This window comes from Ranitomeya variabilis, chromosome 6 (assembly GCF_051348905.1).
Source record: "Ranitomeya variabilis isolate aRanVar5 chromosome 6, aRanVar5.hap1, whole genome shotgun sequence".
Lineage (NCBI taxonomy): Eukaryota > Metazoa > Chordata > Amphibia > Anura > Dendrobatidae > Ranitomeya > Ranitomeya variabilis.
In genome coordinates, this window is record NC_135237.1 from 428,971,094 (window position 1) to 428,991,602 (window position 20,509).

The following is a 20,509-nucleotide window of genomic DNA, read 5'->3' on the forward strand; positions in this document are numbered from 1 at the left end:
AGGCACAAATCCTATGTTGACATGGAAAACCAGCCGCTGCCGCTCAGTGTGTTGAGCGGGAGTCTCAACATAAAATTGACATGTCAAAGTAATGAAAACCATGGATTGCAAGCTGGTTGAATAAAGAATTCCAATGGAAATGGGAAGGTTTTGTCCCGATGAAGGAATCTGCCTAACTCAGTAATAAGCTGATAATAAACTGCATAAATTTTATCTTCTCATTTCCACTGGAATTCTTTATTCACCCAGCAGCACAGCACACAATGTGTGGTTATCCTTTCTTTGGCTTAACAGGCAAAAAGATGGAATCTCTATTGTATACTGCTAAATGATAGCCAAATTTGCCACTATCTGATAAAAGATGGTTTATAGATCTCAGGAATGAACCGAAACTCCTATCACAGTTATGATGATGATTGCACAGCTCCTGTCACACAGTTATACTGTAGAAGATGACAGTTTAGCATCTGTAATTGTATAGTGATAAGATAACTTATTTAGGAGCATATAGAGAAAAAGATAATTACACTGCAAATACCAGACTGTTGTTTTTTAAATTAAAGATTCAAAAAATCAATACCCCTTTAATAAATACATTTCTTTATTATCTTCATATTTAGTCCAGGATTTCTCACCTAGCATTTCCATTATTTTATAAATCTGCATCACTTTCATATAATTTGGTCCTACGTCTTTAACTTATATCATAGAATGGTGTAGTTGGAAAGGACCTCCTGGGTCAGCTGGTCCAACCAGATGACCCAGACAGGATTCACTAAATCATCCCAGACAGATGTCTGTCCAGCCTCTGTTTGAAGACTTCCATGGAAGAACTCACCACCTCTCATGGCCGCCTGTTCCACTCATTGATCACCCTCACTGTCAAAAAGTTTTTTCTAATATCTAATCTGTATCTTCTCCCTTTCAGTTTCTTTCCACAGATTGATTCTTAATGAGATGAAAAAGTTCTGCTTTGCGCATGCATAAGTCTTAACAAGCAGACCAAATCCCACCAGAGATGGATGCATTCTTATCAACACTGGTTCTTGTAATGTAACAGATGTCTACGCTTATGCAGCCATTAATAATAAAAATAAATAAATACAAAAATATGATTCATTGATAAATTGAATTTATTTTCTTTTGGAAAACAATTCCAGTAATCTCCAGGTTTAGACGGCAGAGTAAACATTAATAACAGTAACATACAAGTTGGGTAACAGATTCAAGAATTTTGGCTGTGTGTAATCATTAATATAAAAAAGGAAAGTTAAAAAGGGAAACAAAAAAATTCGGACACACAAAGCAACAAAATGGTCTTTCGGAAAAAAGTTGGAGGGACAATCTACATAACGACTATTGCATATATGGTAATGCTATCTGCCATACCGCAAGGCTTACAAATATATATATGTATGTATGTATGTATATATTTATATAGGCCTTATTCAAGATTTTTCGTCCATTTAATGAGAAAAGCTTTTTTTTTTCTTTTTTTTAATTTTGTGCAAGAATCGTCTGCTGCAGTATAAAAAAAATGTCAGCTGTTTTATATTAAAATGACAATTAAAGACCAAGATCGACTGGAAAGGCAGTTGGAATACAGCTGGAATAAAAACAACCTTTTTCTTGGTTTGCCTGCAAATACGCACAGTTACGTCAGCCTTTTCCTTCCCAGGTTTTTCGATTCCTTCTCCTTGAATGGGGCCCAAGTCGGCAGCCTTTATAAGACTATTTTCATATTGAACAACATAATACATGTGCAACACTGTATATACAATAAGTTTATCCGGTGCTCAAAAGTCCAAACACATGAACATCCAACAGTTCCAATAATACAAGTTTATGGTAAAATACAATGCTTTTTGGGATAATATACTGTACATAAACAATCAAAGTTTCGTGCAAAGATTAAAATGTGTTCCCTTTTCTGTGCCTCCAAATGATCTTCAGATGAGTCTGTGTTTTGCATTAACTGCTATGCTGGGTCATTGTGTGGTTCTGAAAGACAAGAAATGAGAAAAATGGCTTAGTTTGTAACGTGCGTCTCCCGTGCCAGACATACTTTAGCATTTCTAGAGGAAAATAACTGAAAAAGTAATGCATGGGACGTAATCAAGGATATAATAAATATTTAACAGTGAATTTGTATTGCCAGGAAGAAGCAATGCCACAGCAATTGATCAATAAGGACAGGATATGTACAAACATCTCGAAGGGAAGGGTTAATTATATATGGATCGCACAAGATTTGGTCAGGTCATAGAAAACAATTCACCACATTTTATAGATACAAAGAGGACAACGTTTCAGATGTTTTTGAAGCACCATACTTTGCTGATCTATACAAAGTTATATGAGTCTAAACTTGCTAAACTTGTGAACATATCATTATGGTAGCAGAAAAATAAAGTTATGGGGTGTCCCAGAGGGAATTTGTCATTCCCTCTATGTGAGTTTTTAGCATCAACAAATTGCAAAACTTGATATTCCAAATGAGACTTTTGCCGTTTGTGCCAACCCCAACAATTTGCTAAAAGTAGACAGGCTTTACATTCGAGGCATGGTCAGCCACAGAACATGCTTACTATAACGAACCCAATCAAATTACTATAACATGTGCAATAAATTTACTATAATCTATACAAATTTGGCGCACTTTCTTCCAGGCCTATGCACCAGTCTTGAAAAATTCCCTTGTTGGGCTCGTCAACTGTGCTATGTGATACTGATCCAAACAAGTATCTAATTGTCCTCATGAGGTTTTTTGGGTCCACCCAGCACAATTATTCTTGGCTTCCCTGGAATATGTGCAGATATAGATTTAGTATGTTGTTTGTGAATCAACCCATAAAAAATATATAAATTTGGCAACTGAATGGCTCCAAAGTCACAGCTAGATATGGTTGTCTTTTGTTCAGCTTTTGCATCCATTGTTGTTTGAGATCCAGGGTCCACCACAGGATACTCTAGTTCTTTAGTGGGGCAGTCTAACTTAAATTAATACTAAGGATAATTACGGAATAAATATAAGGAAAAATTCAGTGTGAATTATTCAACTTTTTAGAGCTGAATGTCCTCGCTATGCTTTACTGATCAGCGCGTGGAAGAGCATTTATTATTGGCTTCATGGCAGAAAACTGGCAAAAAAGTATTAAGCAACACTGTACAAAAATTTGCCACTTCTGTGGCAGGACAGGGTGCCATCTTCTGTGGCTGGATATATTTAATATATTTTATATATTTTTTCCAGGAAATTGATGAATTGCAGCACAAATCTATTAAAATCTTTTTCAGGTCATGAAGGGCAAAGATGCAACTAATTTATTAAGTGATCTATGTTTCCAAAAGCATTAGTTGTATTTAATACAAGCATGCTCGTGTATGATATGTCAGTATTAATACATTCACCATTACCGTATTGAGATATGACATTATTACAACAAATATATACCATATCAAATAGAGATATATTTGGAGTTGGATACTATTTGACTTGACAGGTAATGGGTGGGCAGCAGAAACATTTTGCCAAAAGCTAATGCATTTAGGCTTAGAGGGGGAAGGGCATTTTCTGAAAAAAAAAGTTGATGCAAAGTTGTAGACAGGACCATCACCGCCGGGGAACAGCAGAGCGAGATACTGGAGAATATGGTTTTATACAGGTAAGTAATGCTTATTTTATTACTTTAAATAGGCAGTCGATTCATGATCCCAAACCATAGGCAGCCTGAGTCAGAGCCTGGCTGCATTATTACAGCGCTGTATGTTTTACTTTAGAATGTTGTGCATTCTCAGAGGAAATATAAGGCCCATGTCTCTGACTCATGAAGACCGGTATTTTTCTCACCTATCATGATAGGGGTGGAGTGCGAGACACCTGATTCATTAAGGTGAGGTATACTCTTCTTAATTAATCAGGTGAGGCACGAAGTAGTGTGTGCCTCCAAGTGTGCCTCACTACTAATCTTACTCCAGCGACTGGTGTAAGAGTTATGGGGTAACGAACACCACCACTTTAATTTGATGAGTGGAGGTCGTCACGCCTTGCCCCCATCCAACTCCAACACTGCTCACTTTATTGGTGCTGGGTGAATATGGAGTAATAAACCTTGTGTTGTACAAAAACATTTTTCTTAAATTTAGCAATGCAGCAGAGCTGAGAAAGCTGACCCCGCCCACACCAGGCCCTGTATGAACATTATCTATAGAGTGTATGCTGCTTATCACAAAGGGGCATGGTCAGACCATGGCTCCAGTACTGCCGTCGTCCAGGCAATGATAATCACCAGGTAATAAAACCTTCATTTTAAGTAAATAAGAGCACACAGCCTGACGTCACACATCATTGAAATCTGTGTTTTAACCCCTACTTCATGCTGTCTTCAGATTACATAGCAAAATCTGCTGACAGATTCCCTTTAACATAGGTTTTGGAAGAAGTCCGTAGGCACTACTATGGTCGTGGTGCTCAAGTAGGTGCCCAAACCGTACAATATTAGAGATAAACTTGGCACACATGTCGTGAGATGCAGTGAAGATTTAATATAAACAAAGTACATACAGTATGTACTTTGTTTATATTAAATCGTCACTGCATCTCACGACGTGTGTGCCAAGTGTATCTCTAAGATTCCCTTTAACAGACGTGATCTATTTAGAAGCCCCCAGATCATCTGTTTCATACTGCTAAAAATCACTTGTCAGACAAGACAATTAGAAGCCCCACGTTACTGAGCCATGTGGTCTTTCCACTTTATATTCGAACAACCATACAGTATTTTCTCTACTTTGGTCTCTGAATCAGCAATAAACAATATAAATGAAGTTTAAAGTGACGTCTTTACGTAATATGAAAACGACAAGCTGAATGAACAGACGCTATATCTGGATCTCTGACTGCAGAAGAAAGACGCAGAAAACACCAGACATACAGTACAAAATCCTTTCAACAGATGGGGACAGCACTGGAGCAGCATGTTATTTTTTTCCATAGTTCAAGTATACAAACAGAAGTAATTTATCATTACTGAGGAACTAATTACGGTCTTCTACGTTCTTCTGATGCCAAGGATTCGATCTACCACCCACGGTATTCACATAAGTGAGACAGGCACCTGATGCCATCCAGCTGAAGTGGTACTGCAAGTCTCATCATGCCTTGACTGCCACAGCATTGCATTGTCCGGGATAAATGATATCAAGTATTTCTGCGCCTCTGAACATATAGTAAATGTGTAGTTGTAATGGATTGATGTGTGATCCTTGTATACCTTGATATTCTTATCTAAGCTGCATTACCACAGACACAAGGCTTTTAACAATGTGTGCTCTGCCTTTAAGCGCTCTTCTTATTTTCCTGCTTTCTTTCCCCTTCCTTACAAAAGCAATTGCTTTCCAACAGTCCAGATAATAAGTCTTTTGACCTGCATTCTACTCTGACCTATTAAGGTCATCCCTATGCTCAGGCATAGAGCTGATTTCGGAAATGCCTGCAAGTCCTACATTTCATCTCCTGCCCACTCAGTGGAAAGCTCTCTTTAAATGTGTGTGTACGAGTCCCATCTGACTGGAGAGGCATCCCTGTTGTGGGCAATGGAGGGACAGAAGCTTCTGCCTTTATTAATGAATGCAGACCATTATGAGTCTGGCTGGCTCCTGTTCTGCTCCCAGAAGCATATACTGTACGTGACTTAAAATGTTGTAATATTGACACAAGCAAGCCGGGCACCCCTAAGGAAAATTACTCCTTGGATATAATGTAGGCTCATAACAGCTCTAAGAGCACAAAATCCAATCCTCAGGGATCAGCCTGACATATACCGCATTCTGCCGAGTCCCTGAACATTACAAAGAATTTCTTTGTGAAGGAATTCTCAAGGACAGCATTAAACTGAGTTTTGTAGCATCGTTTTGGCTCCGAGCTCTCAGCACTAAATCGTTTGCTTTGAATCAATGCGAGCGCTATATCATCTGCATTAATCGATGAATTTGGTTCAATACGCGTTCTATTAAATTATACTTTCTAATTGAGATTTTCTAGCACTGCCCTGTGCTTTTTCCCATGTTGTAATTTACAAGTAGTTAAAGACAGGTTTAACGCCGTGCACTTTCCAAAGAGTTTAGGAAAATAAATGCTAAAAATTTGGGGTTTTTTCAGGACTGTTGCTGGGTTCTCAATAAAATGGAGGAATACTTGGAACTAGTGATGACTGAACTTGCTGAGATAAGGTGTTACCTGATCATGAATGGGTGATGACCGAGTGTCTTCGACGTGCTCGAAAGACATGTTCGATTCCTTGTGCCTGCATGTCTCAAGGCTGTTCGATAGCCACAACACAGGCAGAGATAGTCTGTTTGTTAGGCAATCCCTGTATGTGTTGTGGCTGTCAAACAACCGCGATACATGCAGATGCAGAGGATCGAACATACTTTTTGAACACGCCAAAGACACTCGGTCATCAACTAAGTATGATCAGGTAACACCTTATCTGAGCACGTTCGATCATCACTACGTGGAACGTATCGGATTATGAGAAGCTTTACTAAAAAGTAATTTCTCGCAAAAATATTGCTGGTGCAGCAGAGATTCTTCAATTACCACCAGATCCCACATAGCAGGAGGAGGTGCAGCCTAAAACCCCCCTCATGCAAATTGGGTCAATTTTAAAATTAACTCTTAATAGAACTTTCAGGTCTGGCCATTAATAACGTGGAGAATATTATACGTGACTGTTTATATGTGATGGATTTGAAATGTTCAATCTGCATCCCACACAGTAGAATTTCCACGTCACTCAAATGCTATGGAGCTTTAGCTGCACCAGAAAAAAAATTGCTGCTACTTATTTACATGGATGCCGCATAGAAAAGCAGAGAAGTTGGCACAATGATTAACAATGGGGATGGTCCTCATGCAGATCTGGTGTAAATCTGCAGCAAATCCACAGATCACATTTATGTTACCTATCAGTAATTCTATGTTCACTTTTCAGTTTTCTAATCTGACACGTGTGAACATGTGAAGATTTAATGAGCGCCATCTTGACTCTAAAAATCATAATTCATCAAAATCCACTGCTGGCAGCTCTCTTTGCAGTTCCAGGACAGTGATGTTTCAGATGTGCTTGATGTGAGACAAGTCTAGAGCTGCTTTGTTTTTGTGGGGCACTTTATACTAAATAAACAGAGATGTTTTGAAAACTTTGGTTTCCAATTTTTCATCATTTGCTTATCATTAACATTGTGTATTGATCCTGTGATTTCCATAATTCCTTGACTTTTCCTTCTTTGAGTTGTTAGTTCAATGTTGAGGAGTGCATAGATTATTTTCTCTTCTTAAGGCTAGGGTTACGCTAATCACACTCTGATCAAACAATGATCCTGTGATCAGAGCCTGTTCAGATTGTGATTTGATTTTCTTGAAGATGGAGAAATAAAAAAAAAAGATTCTCCTCCTTACAGTGTAAGTCCGTGAAAATTGGACTGCACTTGGATGTCATCAGAGAGCGGTCCGATTTTTTTCCACTGACCCATAGAGTTGAATAGGTGAGTGCCCTCCGATTCTCGGAGGCAGATTGTGAATGCTGCAAATTATTCCTCGAACCAATACAGTCTGAGAAAAATGAAATTAACGTGCACAGCACGACAGAATAACATGAGGACGAGTGCTATCCGTCAAAGCGACAGATAGCACAATTTTTTATGGTCGTTTGCACAAGCCATTATAACAGGAAACAGTTGCATTTTACTGTAGAAAGTAGTGTAATGCTTTAATCAGTGTGGCAAATAGGGAAGATGTATTAATATTGTCATAGCATGCATAGTTGAAAAGACTAAAATAACAAACCTATGCTAATAGCGTACTTGTTGTATTTCAATTTTTATAGAGCCAAAATGGAGCTTGCTACATCTTAATATGTTCACATGTGTTGGATTAGTATACTACAAATTAGACATATAATTACTGATCTATAGCAGAAATTTGAGGCTAACACCCAGATTTCTGAGGATGTATTACAGGTGTGCAGCAGAGATTTCTGAGGATGTATTACAGGTGTGCAGCAGATCCGCCTGAGGATTAGCCCCTGTGTTGCAATTTCAACGTTGAAGAGTGTAGAACAGTGTAGTCTTTTGTATGTTCCATTGTAAATAAGAAATAGTACATTACTTTGTAAAAATTTGTTGTGTAATTTTACACAAAGTACATTAAACTAATTGAATCCATAAAACATTTTGGAAGGGTTTTTTTTTGTTTTATGTACCACTAAAATGTAACAAGAACAGAGTAAAACTGTAAGAGTCACTAATTGAATCCACACAAAATTTTCAACTCTACTCTTTTTTTGGAGTGTTATATACCACCCCACCCTAATGTCGCGAAAACACATTATAAGCTATGGATGACTTACTGAATACAGACAAATATTTCAATCTTTTTTGGAGTGCTACATACCAACCTAATGTACCATCAAGTATGTAATACTGTATGGAAGAGCAATTGAATCCAGAAAACTATTACAGTGCTTTTTTTGGGTGTTATATAACACAGAAATGTATCACAAAGCACTTAATACTCTTATCGATGAGTAGTTGAATCTAGAAAAATTTTACAATGCTTTTTTGTAGTGTGATATAACACAGAAATTTACTACGAAGCACGTTATACTGTATGGAAGAGTGATTGAATCAAGTAAACATTTCAATGCTTTTTCTAAGTGTTATGTACTGCAGAAATGTACCACAAAGCACATAAAACTCTATGGAGTATTTGAATTCAGAAAACATTTTCAAAGCTTTTTTGGAGTGTTATATACAACAGAAATGTACCACAAAGCACACAATACTATGGATGAAAATATAGTCAACTTTTTCACCACCCCTCCAAAAAAATGAGGTCATGTGCAGCATATATATATTTAGCAATGGACTGCAAACCCTAAGCCCTACCTAGAGACTGTATTCTGCCACTCTTCCTGCCTCTGCAACCGTCCCTCCCTAGGGTAAATGCAGAATGTATCTGATACAAACTGCAAAGCACAGATTTAGCCCTTATAAAAGCTGTAAGCATGACGGTTCACACACAGCCCTGGACAAGCACTCTCTCCCTCCAATAAGAACTGTCCCTGAGCTGTTCATTGGTGTCAGTGAGCTGAGCATGGTGGCAGCTGTTCTTTTACAACCTCTGATGATATCATACAGCCAGCCAATCACAGTAATACCACTAACAAGATGGCTTGGCATTACAGTGACTCATATGCAATCCTCGCATGCTTATTGGCTGCGTAACAGGAACCAAACATGCAGGGACGGTATTTGAGTTTCAAATTCGAGCACGGGCTAATGCTCACCAAGTGCCGAGCACATCCAAGCACTAAGATACTCGAGTGATATCCGTATCATCAACCTTTGGTAAGATGGTTGGCTCGCAAAGAAACTTCACTTCAATATGGAAAATAAGGTTAAAAACTGGCGACAATCAGCTTTATTTAGTTTCAGAGACAACATAGCAGGTATTTCACAGTATGAGAATGCAAAATTAAATCCTTGGCTGTTGTTGACCAAACCTAAATAAACAGTTTTACTGTTCCTCAATGTGAAATCCTGGAACTAGCACCAGCATCTGACACCATTCTGCATGGTAAGCCAAAATGTGAGCACCATTTACTATATTTTATTTTTTTTGCCAACTGTTGGATTTCACATGTCATTTTTTTGGGGAACATGTCTTACCTGTTTTTTTTTTGGGGGGATAGATTTTAGAACTATTAGAATTAATGTATCTTTTCACAAATTCACTGATCTTTCACTGTGCGAAAGAAAAAAAATAAAGAAAAAAATAGATGCCATGTGTTGTGGATCAATCTTGACTTGCCATCCATGTATTGTCTGTATTTTACTGTGTAACGAAGAGTTTTTTTTTCCGGCTTTTTCACCGGAGACAAAAAACATTGCTATGGACGTTTTTTCCAGAAACCGGAAATTGCAGATTTGCCAGATCCAGCAAAAAAAAGGATGAAACGCAATGTCATCCAGCGCAATCCGGCACTAATACAAGTCTATGGGGAGAAAAACGGATCCGGCTGCAACATTCACCGGATCCTTTTTTTTAAAATTTAGCCGGATTGAGCCTGACAGCGAAAACCTGATGTGTGAAAGTAGCTTAAGAAGACTTGTAAGCCATGCAATGCTCCACAGATTGACTACAGACTTATCATTTTAGACTAGATAGCCGCTTTAAGCAACTTTCCAAGCAACATCCACTATACAGCTTTCGATACAGTACCTATATACACAGTTCATAGATAAACTCTCACTAATACCTGTATAAAGCTGAATGAGGCTGCGCTTCCAAGTAATATATTCAGAGATTAAGACAGCGCTGTTGAGACAGATGTGCACATATGCCAGTCTCTGCTCGTCTTTAAGTTCCGCTGTAATGTTTAATTTAATACATTTGTGCTTTCCAGCTATATATCTGTGCACCTCTCTGCCGTGTTCATACCTGAAAAATAGCTTGAAAAGGCTCTCCCTGTGTGGCACAATGCCGATGTCTGAGTTCTTTGTGGGTAAAAGTTTCCCCAAATGTCTTCACAACACACTCTTTGTGCCGCCGTTGTATTTCATGCCCCTCTACGCTCAGCTTCAATTAAACTCCTACTAAATATTTAAATGCTGGGTCCTGTATTGGTTACAAATAATGGAACCTTAAATTAATAATAATTACAGCGAAACATTCAGCACATTCATGGTGTGTCAATGTCTTCTAACCTTTTTTTTCCTGCAGAATATACTTAATGGAACAATGGCTCCTTATATTGTTCGCTTGTTTTCTTACAAGAAGGTGCATTTATGTGCCAACAGCTGACATATTCCTTTATAGTCCTTTGCCAGATCCGTGCATTGATTTCAAATCCTGAAGTGACTGGCGGTCTTAGGATTTAAACCCTCGTCCGCTGGATTCAAAAGGTCAACCAATTAGAAGGGGGTGCACACAGAGCTGCAATTTGTATGCAAAGGGCAACCTTTCAAATACGGATTTCTTGTTGCTGTGTACAAACACATGTGAGAGGTCTTTAAATGAAAGGAACGCTTTATGTGCGGGTGACTTGGTGGCAGGCTGGTTTTGTACACACATTTACCCATTTAATGTATTCAGCATCAAATGGCAGAAGAAATCACTGTCAGTGTTTCTGGAGATAAGAGTGAGCTCATTTCTATATGTCTGTGTTGGAGATCTATAGAACATGACAGGGGTGGTATATGGAGTACAGATAGCAGAAAAGGGAACGCTTCCTTGACCTGTATTCACATCTCTTACCGAGTCAATTGTAAAATGAAATCTGTAATCCAACATAAATTAACTCAGCATGTGCACAACCTACTAGGCTTCAAGTCAGTCATATATTTTAATCTTTATTTTAGTAAAGAAGAGAGAATATAATGCCTACATTACATGAGCATACAATTTAAGGGTGTTCTATGAATAATCAAAAATGTTTCCCTAACGGACATCATACAGAATGTTTTGGCGTTCTCATGCAGGGGTACCCTCCAAACGTCAGAAGTACCTTCTTTATACAATGTAGGCACTTCAGTACGGTATATGTGAGAGCACTTCTTGTAGGAGAACGCAATCTCTATTTCAATAGGTTGATAAAAAGACCTAGGTCCATCAAGTTCAACCTTTCTCCACCAATTATACATTTTGTCATAAATATATTTCATGCCTCTAAACATGACCAAAGTAAAGGCATTCTTAAAATGTATATGTCAATGAAAGACTATGATATTGTTTAGGGTATGCCAACATATTTTGCAGTATTAATCCCAGTGGGGGTAAAGACTCAGAAGGGTATCTGTGGCAGAATCACTATTTATGATGTCCAGCTGGATTATCTCTTTTACAAGACCTAGGCTTGGAGTGCACAACCTGTAGCTCTTAATGCCATTCTGAGTACTACTCCCTCCCCCAACCATCAGGACACATATATACTGTCCATTCTCCAGATATTTCAGAAAGACATGGATACCAAAGGCTGTCCTTCTAATGCAGACAACAAATCACAAGAAGCCCTAAGCACTATAGTGGTGGAAATTAGGCATTCTGGAAGGCATTTACTGTTGGGAATGACATTTGACAGCCTAGCAGCAATCACACATAAGTGTCAACCGCCAGAGAGAGACAAAGTGGTCCAAGATTCAGAGAAGATCATTGTTCCTGCTGGGACAAGCTAGTCAGAAGACTGTGTAAGTGCATCTGGTGAATCGACTGATATGAAAAATCTGGTACTGTTATGATCAGATAGAGACTGTTCCACCACAAAGCTCGTCCTGTTCCCAACTAATACATATATATTTTTCCTATTAAAGGTGCAGATAATTGGCCTATCTGCTCGAGATAGAGAATAATATACTACCCAAACCTGTTGCATTATTCCCAGACTGTGTTTTCCTGAATTTAATTTCTAGTTTCTCTGCAGTTTAGTTGGGAACATTAAGGGTGGTTTCAGACAATGCGCATATTTTCTGTCTAAGGATGATCCGATAAAACATTGGATCGCACTTGGACGGATGTTAGTCTATGGGGTCTTACACATGTCCAAATTCGCAGCCTGAGAATAATCTGATATTCGGAGATGCAAGTAATGAGTGGTAGAAAACTTCGGACTGAACTTGGATGACATCTGCATGCCATCTGATTTCTGCATACTTAGAGAATGGAGAAGATGGAGACATTTTTTTCTCCATCTTCTCCTCATCCAAGAGAATCAGATCACACTATAATCATACACTGATCACAGTTTGATCAGAGTGTCATTTTCATAATTGCCCCGATTCTCTCCGATGAGAGAATATACTTCCGTCTGCACCTGCCCTAAGAGTTATACACACCAAACTGCCTTGCAAAATACCAGTACTCGCGTTACAATTAGACTAGAAGTCAGATTTAACATGCAAAGTTTAAAATAAAAATAAAATGCTTGTTAAATCTCTATTTCAACTTACAATGCAATCATATAATAGATATTAAAAGTCTGAGTTAAACCATATATTAAGAGTTAAAGTTAAAAACAAGAATTTCCTGTAAAAAAAAAATGAGTAGGTGGCCCTCTCACTGGGTTCTACTGTTCATTCCCCCCACTCGTGCCTACCCTTAGCTGATGCCATAGACTTGGGAAACAGAGTATTTTAATTTCAATACTCAGAGATGTGCTGTAACTATGGAGAAACTAATCTGTGAATCTCCTATTCCCTCAATTTGCTTCTCAAAGTCAATTTTAATTCATTACGACAAAACTGCATAATTAGGGGGGTGGACATTTAAGTATTTAATTTGATGCTGAAATAAAGGCAAAATCGTGCTTATCAGAGACCAATCTACTGTGCATCGGTGAATACTTGTAGAAATTCAAAGGTAAGCTATAAACAGGCATACACAGCAATACTTCCCGGTATGAAGAGGCTGGCAACAGGAGGCAAGCTTTGTAATCAGTCCTCAAAGGAACCTGCGATAAAGAAGTGCCACTTATTCTAATTTAAATCTAATACAGGCCTTTCGCCTTTACAAAATGTACAGAAGAATAGCTTCATTAGACTAACTGGGACAAAAAAAATCTCTAAGCCACTTGTAGACGACTTATAGGGCAAAAACAAAAATTGTTCCATTACCTGTTATAATTATTATTACTGTAATCAAAATGGAAACATAATAGGTGCTCCGCCTTCACAAATGAAAATGCTTATTCAATAAATACCAAATTATCACAAATACCAATTACTTGTTTGAAATAAAACAAAAAACAACAAAAAACAAATGTTACATTATCTGGAAAAAAATATATAGATGTAACATGTAAATGAGTAGGTAATACTTATATACTGACTCTGGCTGGACACACATTACAGTTAGTATGAGGCCCTTGAGAATATGGGGGCCTAGTTTAAGTTAGTCTTTGTCCAGTCTTGGGATAGATGGAAAAATTGATTCAAGCCCATATAGATAGTCATGTTTCCAATTTTCCCTATAAGGCAGACCTAGGCTAAGTGCAGCCCACTGGCCACGGCTGTTCCAGTCTGGTCCAAGTACCAAAACAGACGAAGGGCTGAAAACATTGGCTGATTGGCCACACCATGCCCTTGCCTGCCGCTGCCCGCTTTAATGCCACCCCTATCCGATCCTCAGCAATGAATACATTGGTGGAGGACAGAGCCATTGGCTTGATCTTCCACCATTCAGTGTTTGCGGCTGAGACAGCAGACATAATGATCCAATAGTAGATGAGCAGCGCTCCACTCGGGTGTAGTAATATCAAAAAGTGTTTTTATTCAGCCATGTTGAATAAAAAAACTTTTTGATATTACTACACCCGAATGGAGCGCTGTTCATCTGCTATTGGATTACTTGGACTATCCAGGAAGGTTCCCTGGACATGGAACAGGCGCCCCAATAAGTGAGTGCTGTCAGCCCCTCTCTTTTTATGTGTTGAGCAGACATAATGATGTAATTATATTGCTTCTGCTGTGCAGGGAGTTAGGGCACCGGAGACCAGAGCAGAGTGCCAGATGAGTATGTGTTGTTTTGTTTATTTTTCCTATGTGTATGTGATGTTTGCGTGTATATAGGGTGCTGTGTGTGGGTGCATACTGTATATAGAGGGGCTGTGTCAGGACTCATACTGTATATAGTGGTGCTGTGTGGGGGCTCATAGTGTATATAGGGGCTGTGTGGACTAATGCAGTATATAGGGGGCTGTGTGTTGGCTCACATGATACATAGGGGTGTCAGCATACGTCTGCTCAATATTAAGTGATTATTATATTTAAATAATTATAATGAATCTGTGTTAATATTGAGCAGAATTCATTTCATCATATTGGTTTGGCTCTCCATAACAGTCATTGTCTCTCATGTGGCCCCTCGGGAAAATGATTTGCCCACCCCTGCTGTAAGGAATAGTATATGGGTGAGGACTATAAGAAGTCCTTGCCAGTCCCTGTGAGGGATAATACAGTACTGTAGGACAAAACTGTGAAACTTCGATAAAACACTGAATGAATAAGACAACTGAAATATACTCGTTTGTCATGGTTCCCAATGGCAAGGGAACGTAAAAAACACATAAGTAACGAACGAGCTCTCGGGTGATGGAAACTCGAGTTGACCGTGAGCTAAATCTACCACACAACTAACAGTAGCCAGGGAGCATACCTACGGCTTCCTATATGCCACGCGCCAGCCGGAGGACTAACTACGCCTGGTAGAGGAAGAAACAGACCTGGCTTACCTCTAGGGAAATACCCCAAAAGATGATAGCAGCCCCCCACATGTAATAACGGTGAATTAAGAGGAAAAGACATACACAGTATGAAAGTAGATTTAGCAAAGAGAGGTCCACTTTCTAGATAGCAGAAGGATACAAAAGAGGACTTCACGGTCAACTGAAAACCCTTTCAAAAAACCATCCTGAAATTACTTTAAGACTCCTGTGTCAACTCATGACACAGGAGTGGCAATTTCAGCCCGCAAGAGCTTCCAGCTACAGAGAATCACAAAAACTGCAAACTGGACAAAAGGTACAAAACAAAAGGACAAAGTCCACTTAGCTGATCAGCAGACTAGTAGCAGGAACATGCAACCGAAGGCTCTGGTTACAATGATGACCGGCAAGGAAATGACTGGAGAGCAAGGCTAAATAGGAAACTCCCAAACACTGATGGAAGCAGGTGAACAGAAGAAGCAAAGTGCAAACAAGTCACCAGTACCACCAGCAACCACAAGGGGAGCCCAAAAAGCGGATACACAGCAGTACCCTCCCCTTAAGGAGGGGGCACCGAACCCTCACAAGAACCGCCAGGGCGATCTGGATGAGCCCTATGAAAGGCACGAACCAAATCCGAGGCATGAACATCAGAGGCAGTTACCCAAGAATTATCTTCCTGACCATAGCCTTTCCATTTAACCAGATATTGAAGTCTCCGTCTGGAAATACGGGAGTCCAAGATCTTCTCCACGACGTACTCCAATTCACCCTCCACCAGCACAGGAGCAGGAGGTTCAGTAGAAGGAACCACCGGTACCTCATATCTCCGCAACAACGACCGATGGAACACATTATGGATAGCGAAAGATGCCGGGAGGTCCAAACGAAAGGAAACAGGGTTAAGAATCTCCAAAATCCTATAAGGACCGATGAACCGAGCCTTAAATTTGGGAGAAGAAACCCTCATAGGGACAAAACGGGAAGACAACCACACCAAGTCCCCAACGTGAAGGTGGGGACCAACACGACGACGACGGTTAGCAAACTGCTGAGTCCTCTCCTGGGACAATTCCAAATTATCCACCACTTGTCCCCAAATCCGATGCAACCGATCCACCACCGCATCCACTCCAGGACAATCCGAAGATTCAACCTGACCAGATGAAAAACGCGGATGAAACCCTGAATTGCAAAAGAAAGGAGAAACCAAAGTGGCAGAACTAGCCCGATTATTAAGAGCAAACTCCGCCAACGGCAGAAAGGCAACCCAATCATCCTGATCCGCAGACACAAAACACCTCAAATAAGTCTCCAAAGTTTGATTAGTTCGCTCCGTCTGGCCATTGGTCTGAGGATGGAATGCAGACGAAAAGGACAAATCAATGCCCAACCTGGCACAGACTGCCCGCCAAAATCTAGACACGAACTGGGTACCCCTGTCAGAAACGATGTTTTCCGGAATACCATGCAAGCGAACCACATTTTGAAAAAACAGAGGGACCAACTCAGATGAGGAAGGCAACTTAGGCAATGGCACCAAATGAACCATTTTAGAAAAACGGTCACACACCACCCAGATGACAGACATCTTCTGAGAAACAGGGAGATCCGAGATAAAGTCCATAGAGATGTGCGTCCAAGGCCTCTTCGGAATAGGCAAGGGCAACAACAACCCACTAGCCCTAGAACAACAAGGCTTGGCCCGAGCACACACATCGCAAGACTGCACAAAAACACGCACATCTCGAGACAGGGAAGGCCACCAGAAGGATCTAGCCACCAAATCTCTGGTGCCAAAAATTCCCGGATGACCTGCCAGAGTAGAAGAATGAACTTCCGAGATTACTCTAGTGGTCCACTCGTCAGGAACAAACAGTCTACCAGACGGACAACGATCAGGTCTATCCGCCTGAAATTCTTGCAAAGCACGTCGCAAATCTGGAGAGACAGCAGACAAAACCACTCCATCCTTAAGGACACCAGCAGGTTCAGAATTCCCAGGAGAGTCAGGCTCAAAACTCCTAGAAAGAGCATCTGCTTTCACATTCCTAGAACCCGGTAAGTACGAGACCACAAAATTAAACCGGGAAAAGAACAACGACCAACGTGTCTGTCTAGGATTCAGGCGCCTGGCAGACTCCAAATAAATTAAATTCTTGTGATCAGTCAAAACTACCACCTGATGTCTGGCACCCTCAAGCCAATGACGCCACTCCTCAAATGCCCACTTCATGGCCAAAAGCTCCCGATTACCAACATCATAGTTTCGCTCGGCGGCCGAAAATTTTCGCGAAAAGAACGCACAAGGTCTCATCACTGAGCAGTCGGAACTTTTCTGCGACAAAACCGCCCCCGCTCCGATCTCGGAAGCATCGACCTCAACCTGAAAGGGAAGAGAAACATCAGGCTGGCGCAACACAGGGGCAGACAAAAAGCGGCGCTTAAGCTCCCGAAAGGCCTCCACGGCAGCAGGGGACCAATTGGCAACATCAGCACCCTTTTTAGTCAAATCCGTCAGAGGTTTAGCAACGCCAGAAAAACCAGCTATAAATCGACGATAAAAATTAGCAAAGCCCAAGAATTTCTGGAGACTCTTCAGAGAAGTAGGCTGCGTCCAGTCGTAAATAGCCCGAACCTTGACAGGGTCCATCTCAATAGAAGAAGGGGAAAAAATATACCCCAAAAATGAAATTTTTTGAACCCCAAAAACACACTTTGAACCCTTTACACACAAAGAATTCTCCCGCAAAACCTGAAAAACCCTCCTGACCTGCTGAACATGAGACTCCCAGTCATCAGAAAAAATCAAAATATCATCCAAGTACACAATCATAAATTTATCCAAATATTCCCGGAAAATATCATGCATTAAGGACTGAAAGACAGAAGGTGCATTAGAAAGGCCGAAAGGCATTACCAAATACTCAAAATGGCCCTCAGGCGTATTAAATGCGGTCTTCCACTCATCCCCCTGCTTAATTCGCACCAAATTATACGCCCCACGAAGATCAATCTTAGAGAACCACTTAGCCCCCCTTATGCGAGCAAACAAATCAGTCAGCAAAGGCAACGGATACTGATATTTGACTGTAATTTTATTCAGGAGACGATAATCAATACAAGGCCTCCGAGAGCCATCCTTTTTAGAGACAAAGAAAAAACCGGCTCCTAAAGGTGATGAAGAAGGACGAATATGTCCCTTTTCCAGGGACTCCTTAATATACTCGCGCATAGCAGCATGTTCAGGTACAGATAGGTTAAACAAACGACCCTTTGGAAATTTACTGCCAGGAATCAGATCTATGGCGCAATCACAATCCCTGTGAGGAGGGAGTGAACCAATCTTAGGCTCTTCAAAAATATCACGATAATCAGACAAAAATGCCGGAATCTCAGATGGAATAGATGACGAAATGGACACCATAGGAGTGTCCCCATGAGCCCCCCGACATCCCCAGCTTAACACAGACATAGCCTTCCAGTCAAGGACTGGGTTATGAGACTGTAACCATGGTAATCCAAGCACCAAAACATCATGTAAATTGTACAACACAAGGAAGCGAATCACCTCCTGATGGTCTGGAGTCATACGCATAGTCACTTGCGTCCAGAACTGTGGTTTATTACAAGCCAAAGGTGTAGAATCAATACCCTTCAGAGGTATAGGGACTTCCAGAGGCTCTAAATCAAACCCACAGCGCCTGGCAAAGGACCAGTCCATAAGACTCAGAGCGGCGCCCGAGTCCACATAGGCATCCATGGTAATAACTGATAATGAACAAATCAAGGTTACAGACAAAATAAATTTGGACTGTAAAGTGCCAATTGAAATGGACTTGTCAACCTTCCTAGTACGCTTAGAGCATGCCGATATAACATGAGCAGAATCACCACAATAGAAGCATAACCCATTTTTACGCCTATAATTCTGCCGCTCGCTTCTGGACATAACTCTGTCACATTGCATTTTCTCTGGCGTCTCTTCAGAAGATACCGCCAAATGGTGCACGGGTTTGCGCTCCCGCAAACGCCGATCAATCTGAATTGCCATTGTCATGGACTCATTCAGACCTGTAGGCGCAGGGAACCCGACCATAACATCTTTAACGGCATCAGAAAGGCCCTCTCTGAAATTTGCCGCTAAGGCGCACTCATTCCACTGAGTAAGCACAGACCACCTACGAAATTTTTGGCAGTATATCTCCGCTTCATCTTGCCCTTGAGATAGGGCTATCAAAGCTTTTTCAGCTTGAATCTCCAAATTAGGTTCCTCATAAAGCAACCCTAAAGCCAGGAAAAACGCATCCACATTGAGCAACGCAGGATCCCCTGGTGCCAATGAAAATGCCCAATTTTGAGGGTCACCTCGCAGCAAAGAGATTACAATCTTAACCTGCTGGACAGGATCTCCTGAGGAGTGAGGTCTGAAAGAAAGGAATAATTTACAATTATATTTGAAATTCAAAAACCGAGATCTATCTCCGGAAAACACCTCTGGTGTAGGGATTTTAGGTTCAGAAATAGGAGCATGTATAACAAAATCTTGTAAATTTTGAACCTTCGTAGCAAGATTATTTAAACCTGCAGCCAAACTCTGGACATCCATGTTAAACAGCTAAGGTCAGAGCCATTCAAGGGTTAAGAGGAGGTAAGAAGCAGCTAGACAGCAATTAAGGGCTAGGCAGCAAAACTCTGAGGGAAAGAAAAAAAAAATTTCCCTTCAACACTTCTTTTTCTCCTGCTTCAGCCCAAACAATTAACACTTTGTTGGCCGGTCATACTGTCATGGTTCCCAATGGCAAGGGAACGTAAAAAACACATAAGTAACGAACGAGCTCTCGGGTGATGGAAACTCGAGTTGACCGTGAGCTAAATCTACCACACAACTAACAGTAGCCAGGGAGCATACCTACGGCTTCCTATATGCCACGCGCCAGCCGGAGGACTAACTACGCCTGGTAGAGGAAGAAACAGACCTGGCTTACCTCTAGGGAAATACCCCAAAAGATGATAGCAGCCCCCCACATGTAATAACGGTGAATTAAGAGGAAAAGACATACACAGTATGAAAGTAGATTTAGCAAAGAGAGGTCCACTTTCTAGATAGCAGAAGGATACAAAAGAGGACTTCACGGTCAACTGAAAACCCTTTCAAAAAACCATCCTGAAATTACTTTAAGACTCCTGTGTCAACTCATGACACAGGAGTGGCAATTTCAGCCCGCAAGAGCTTCCAGCTACAGAGA

At 40.5% G+C, this 20,509-nt stretch overlaps 1 protein-coding gene across 5 annotated transcripts in view; it reads right to left on the reverse strand.

The window, feature by feature from the left end:
* Positions 1 to 1,110: 1,110 nt before the first annotated feature.
* ZNF521 (zinc finger protein 521) overlaps positions 1,111 to 20,509 on the reverse strand; it is a 498,777-nt gene continuing 479,378 nt past the window's right edge. For 3 of the 5 annotated variants that reach the window (XM_077270378.1, XM_077270376.1, XM_077270379.1), the window contains one exon: positions 1,111 to 2,001. In XM_077270378.1, coding sequence (XP_077126493.1) covers positions 1,972 to 2,001 — 30 coding nt within the window. In that variant the 3' untranslated portion in view covers positions 1,111 to 1,971. The remainder of the gene's footprint in view (positions 2,002 to 20,509) is intronic. The other 2 variants (XM_077270377.1, XM_077270375.1) reach the window with 1 other exon arrangement.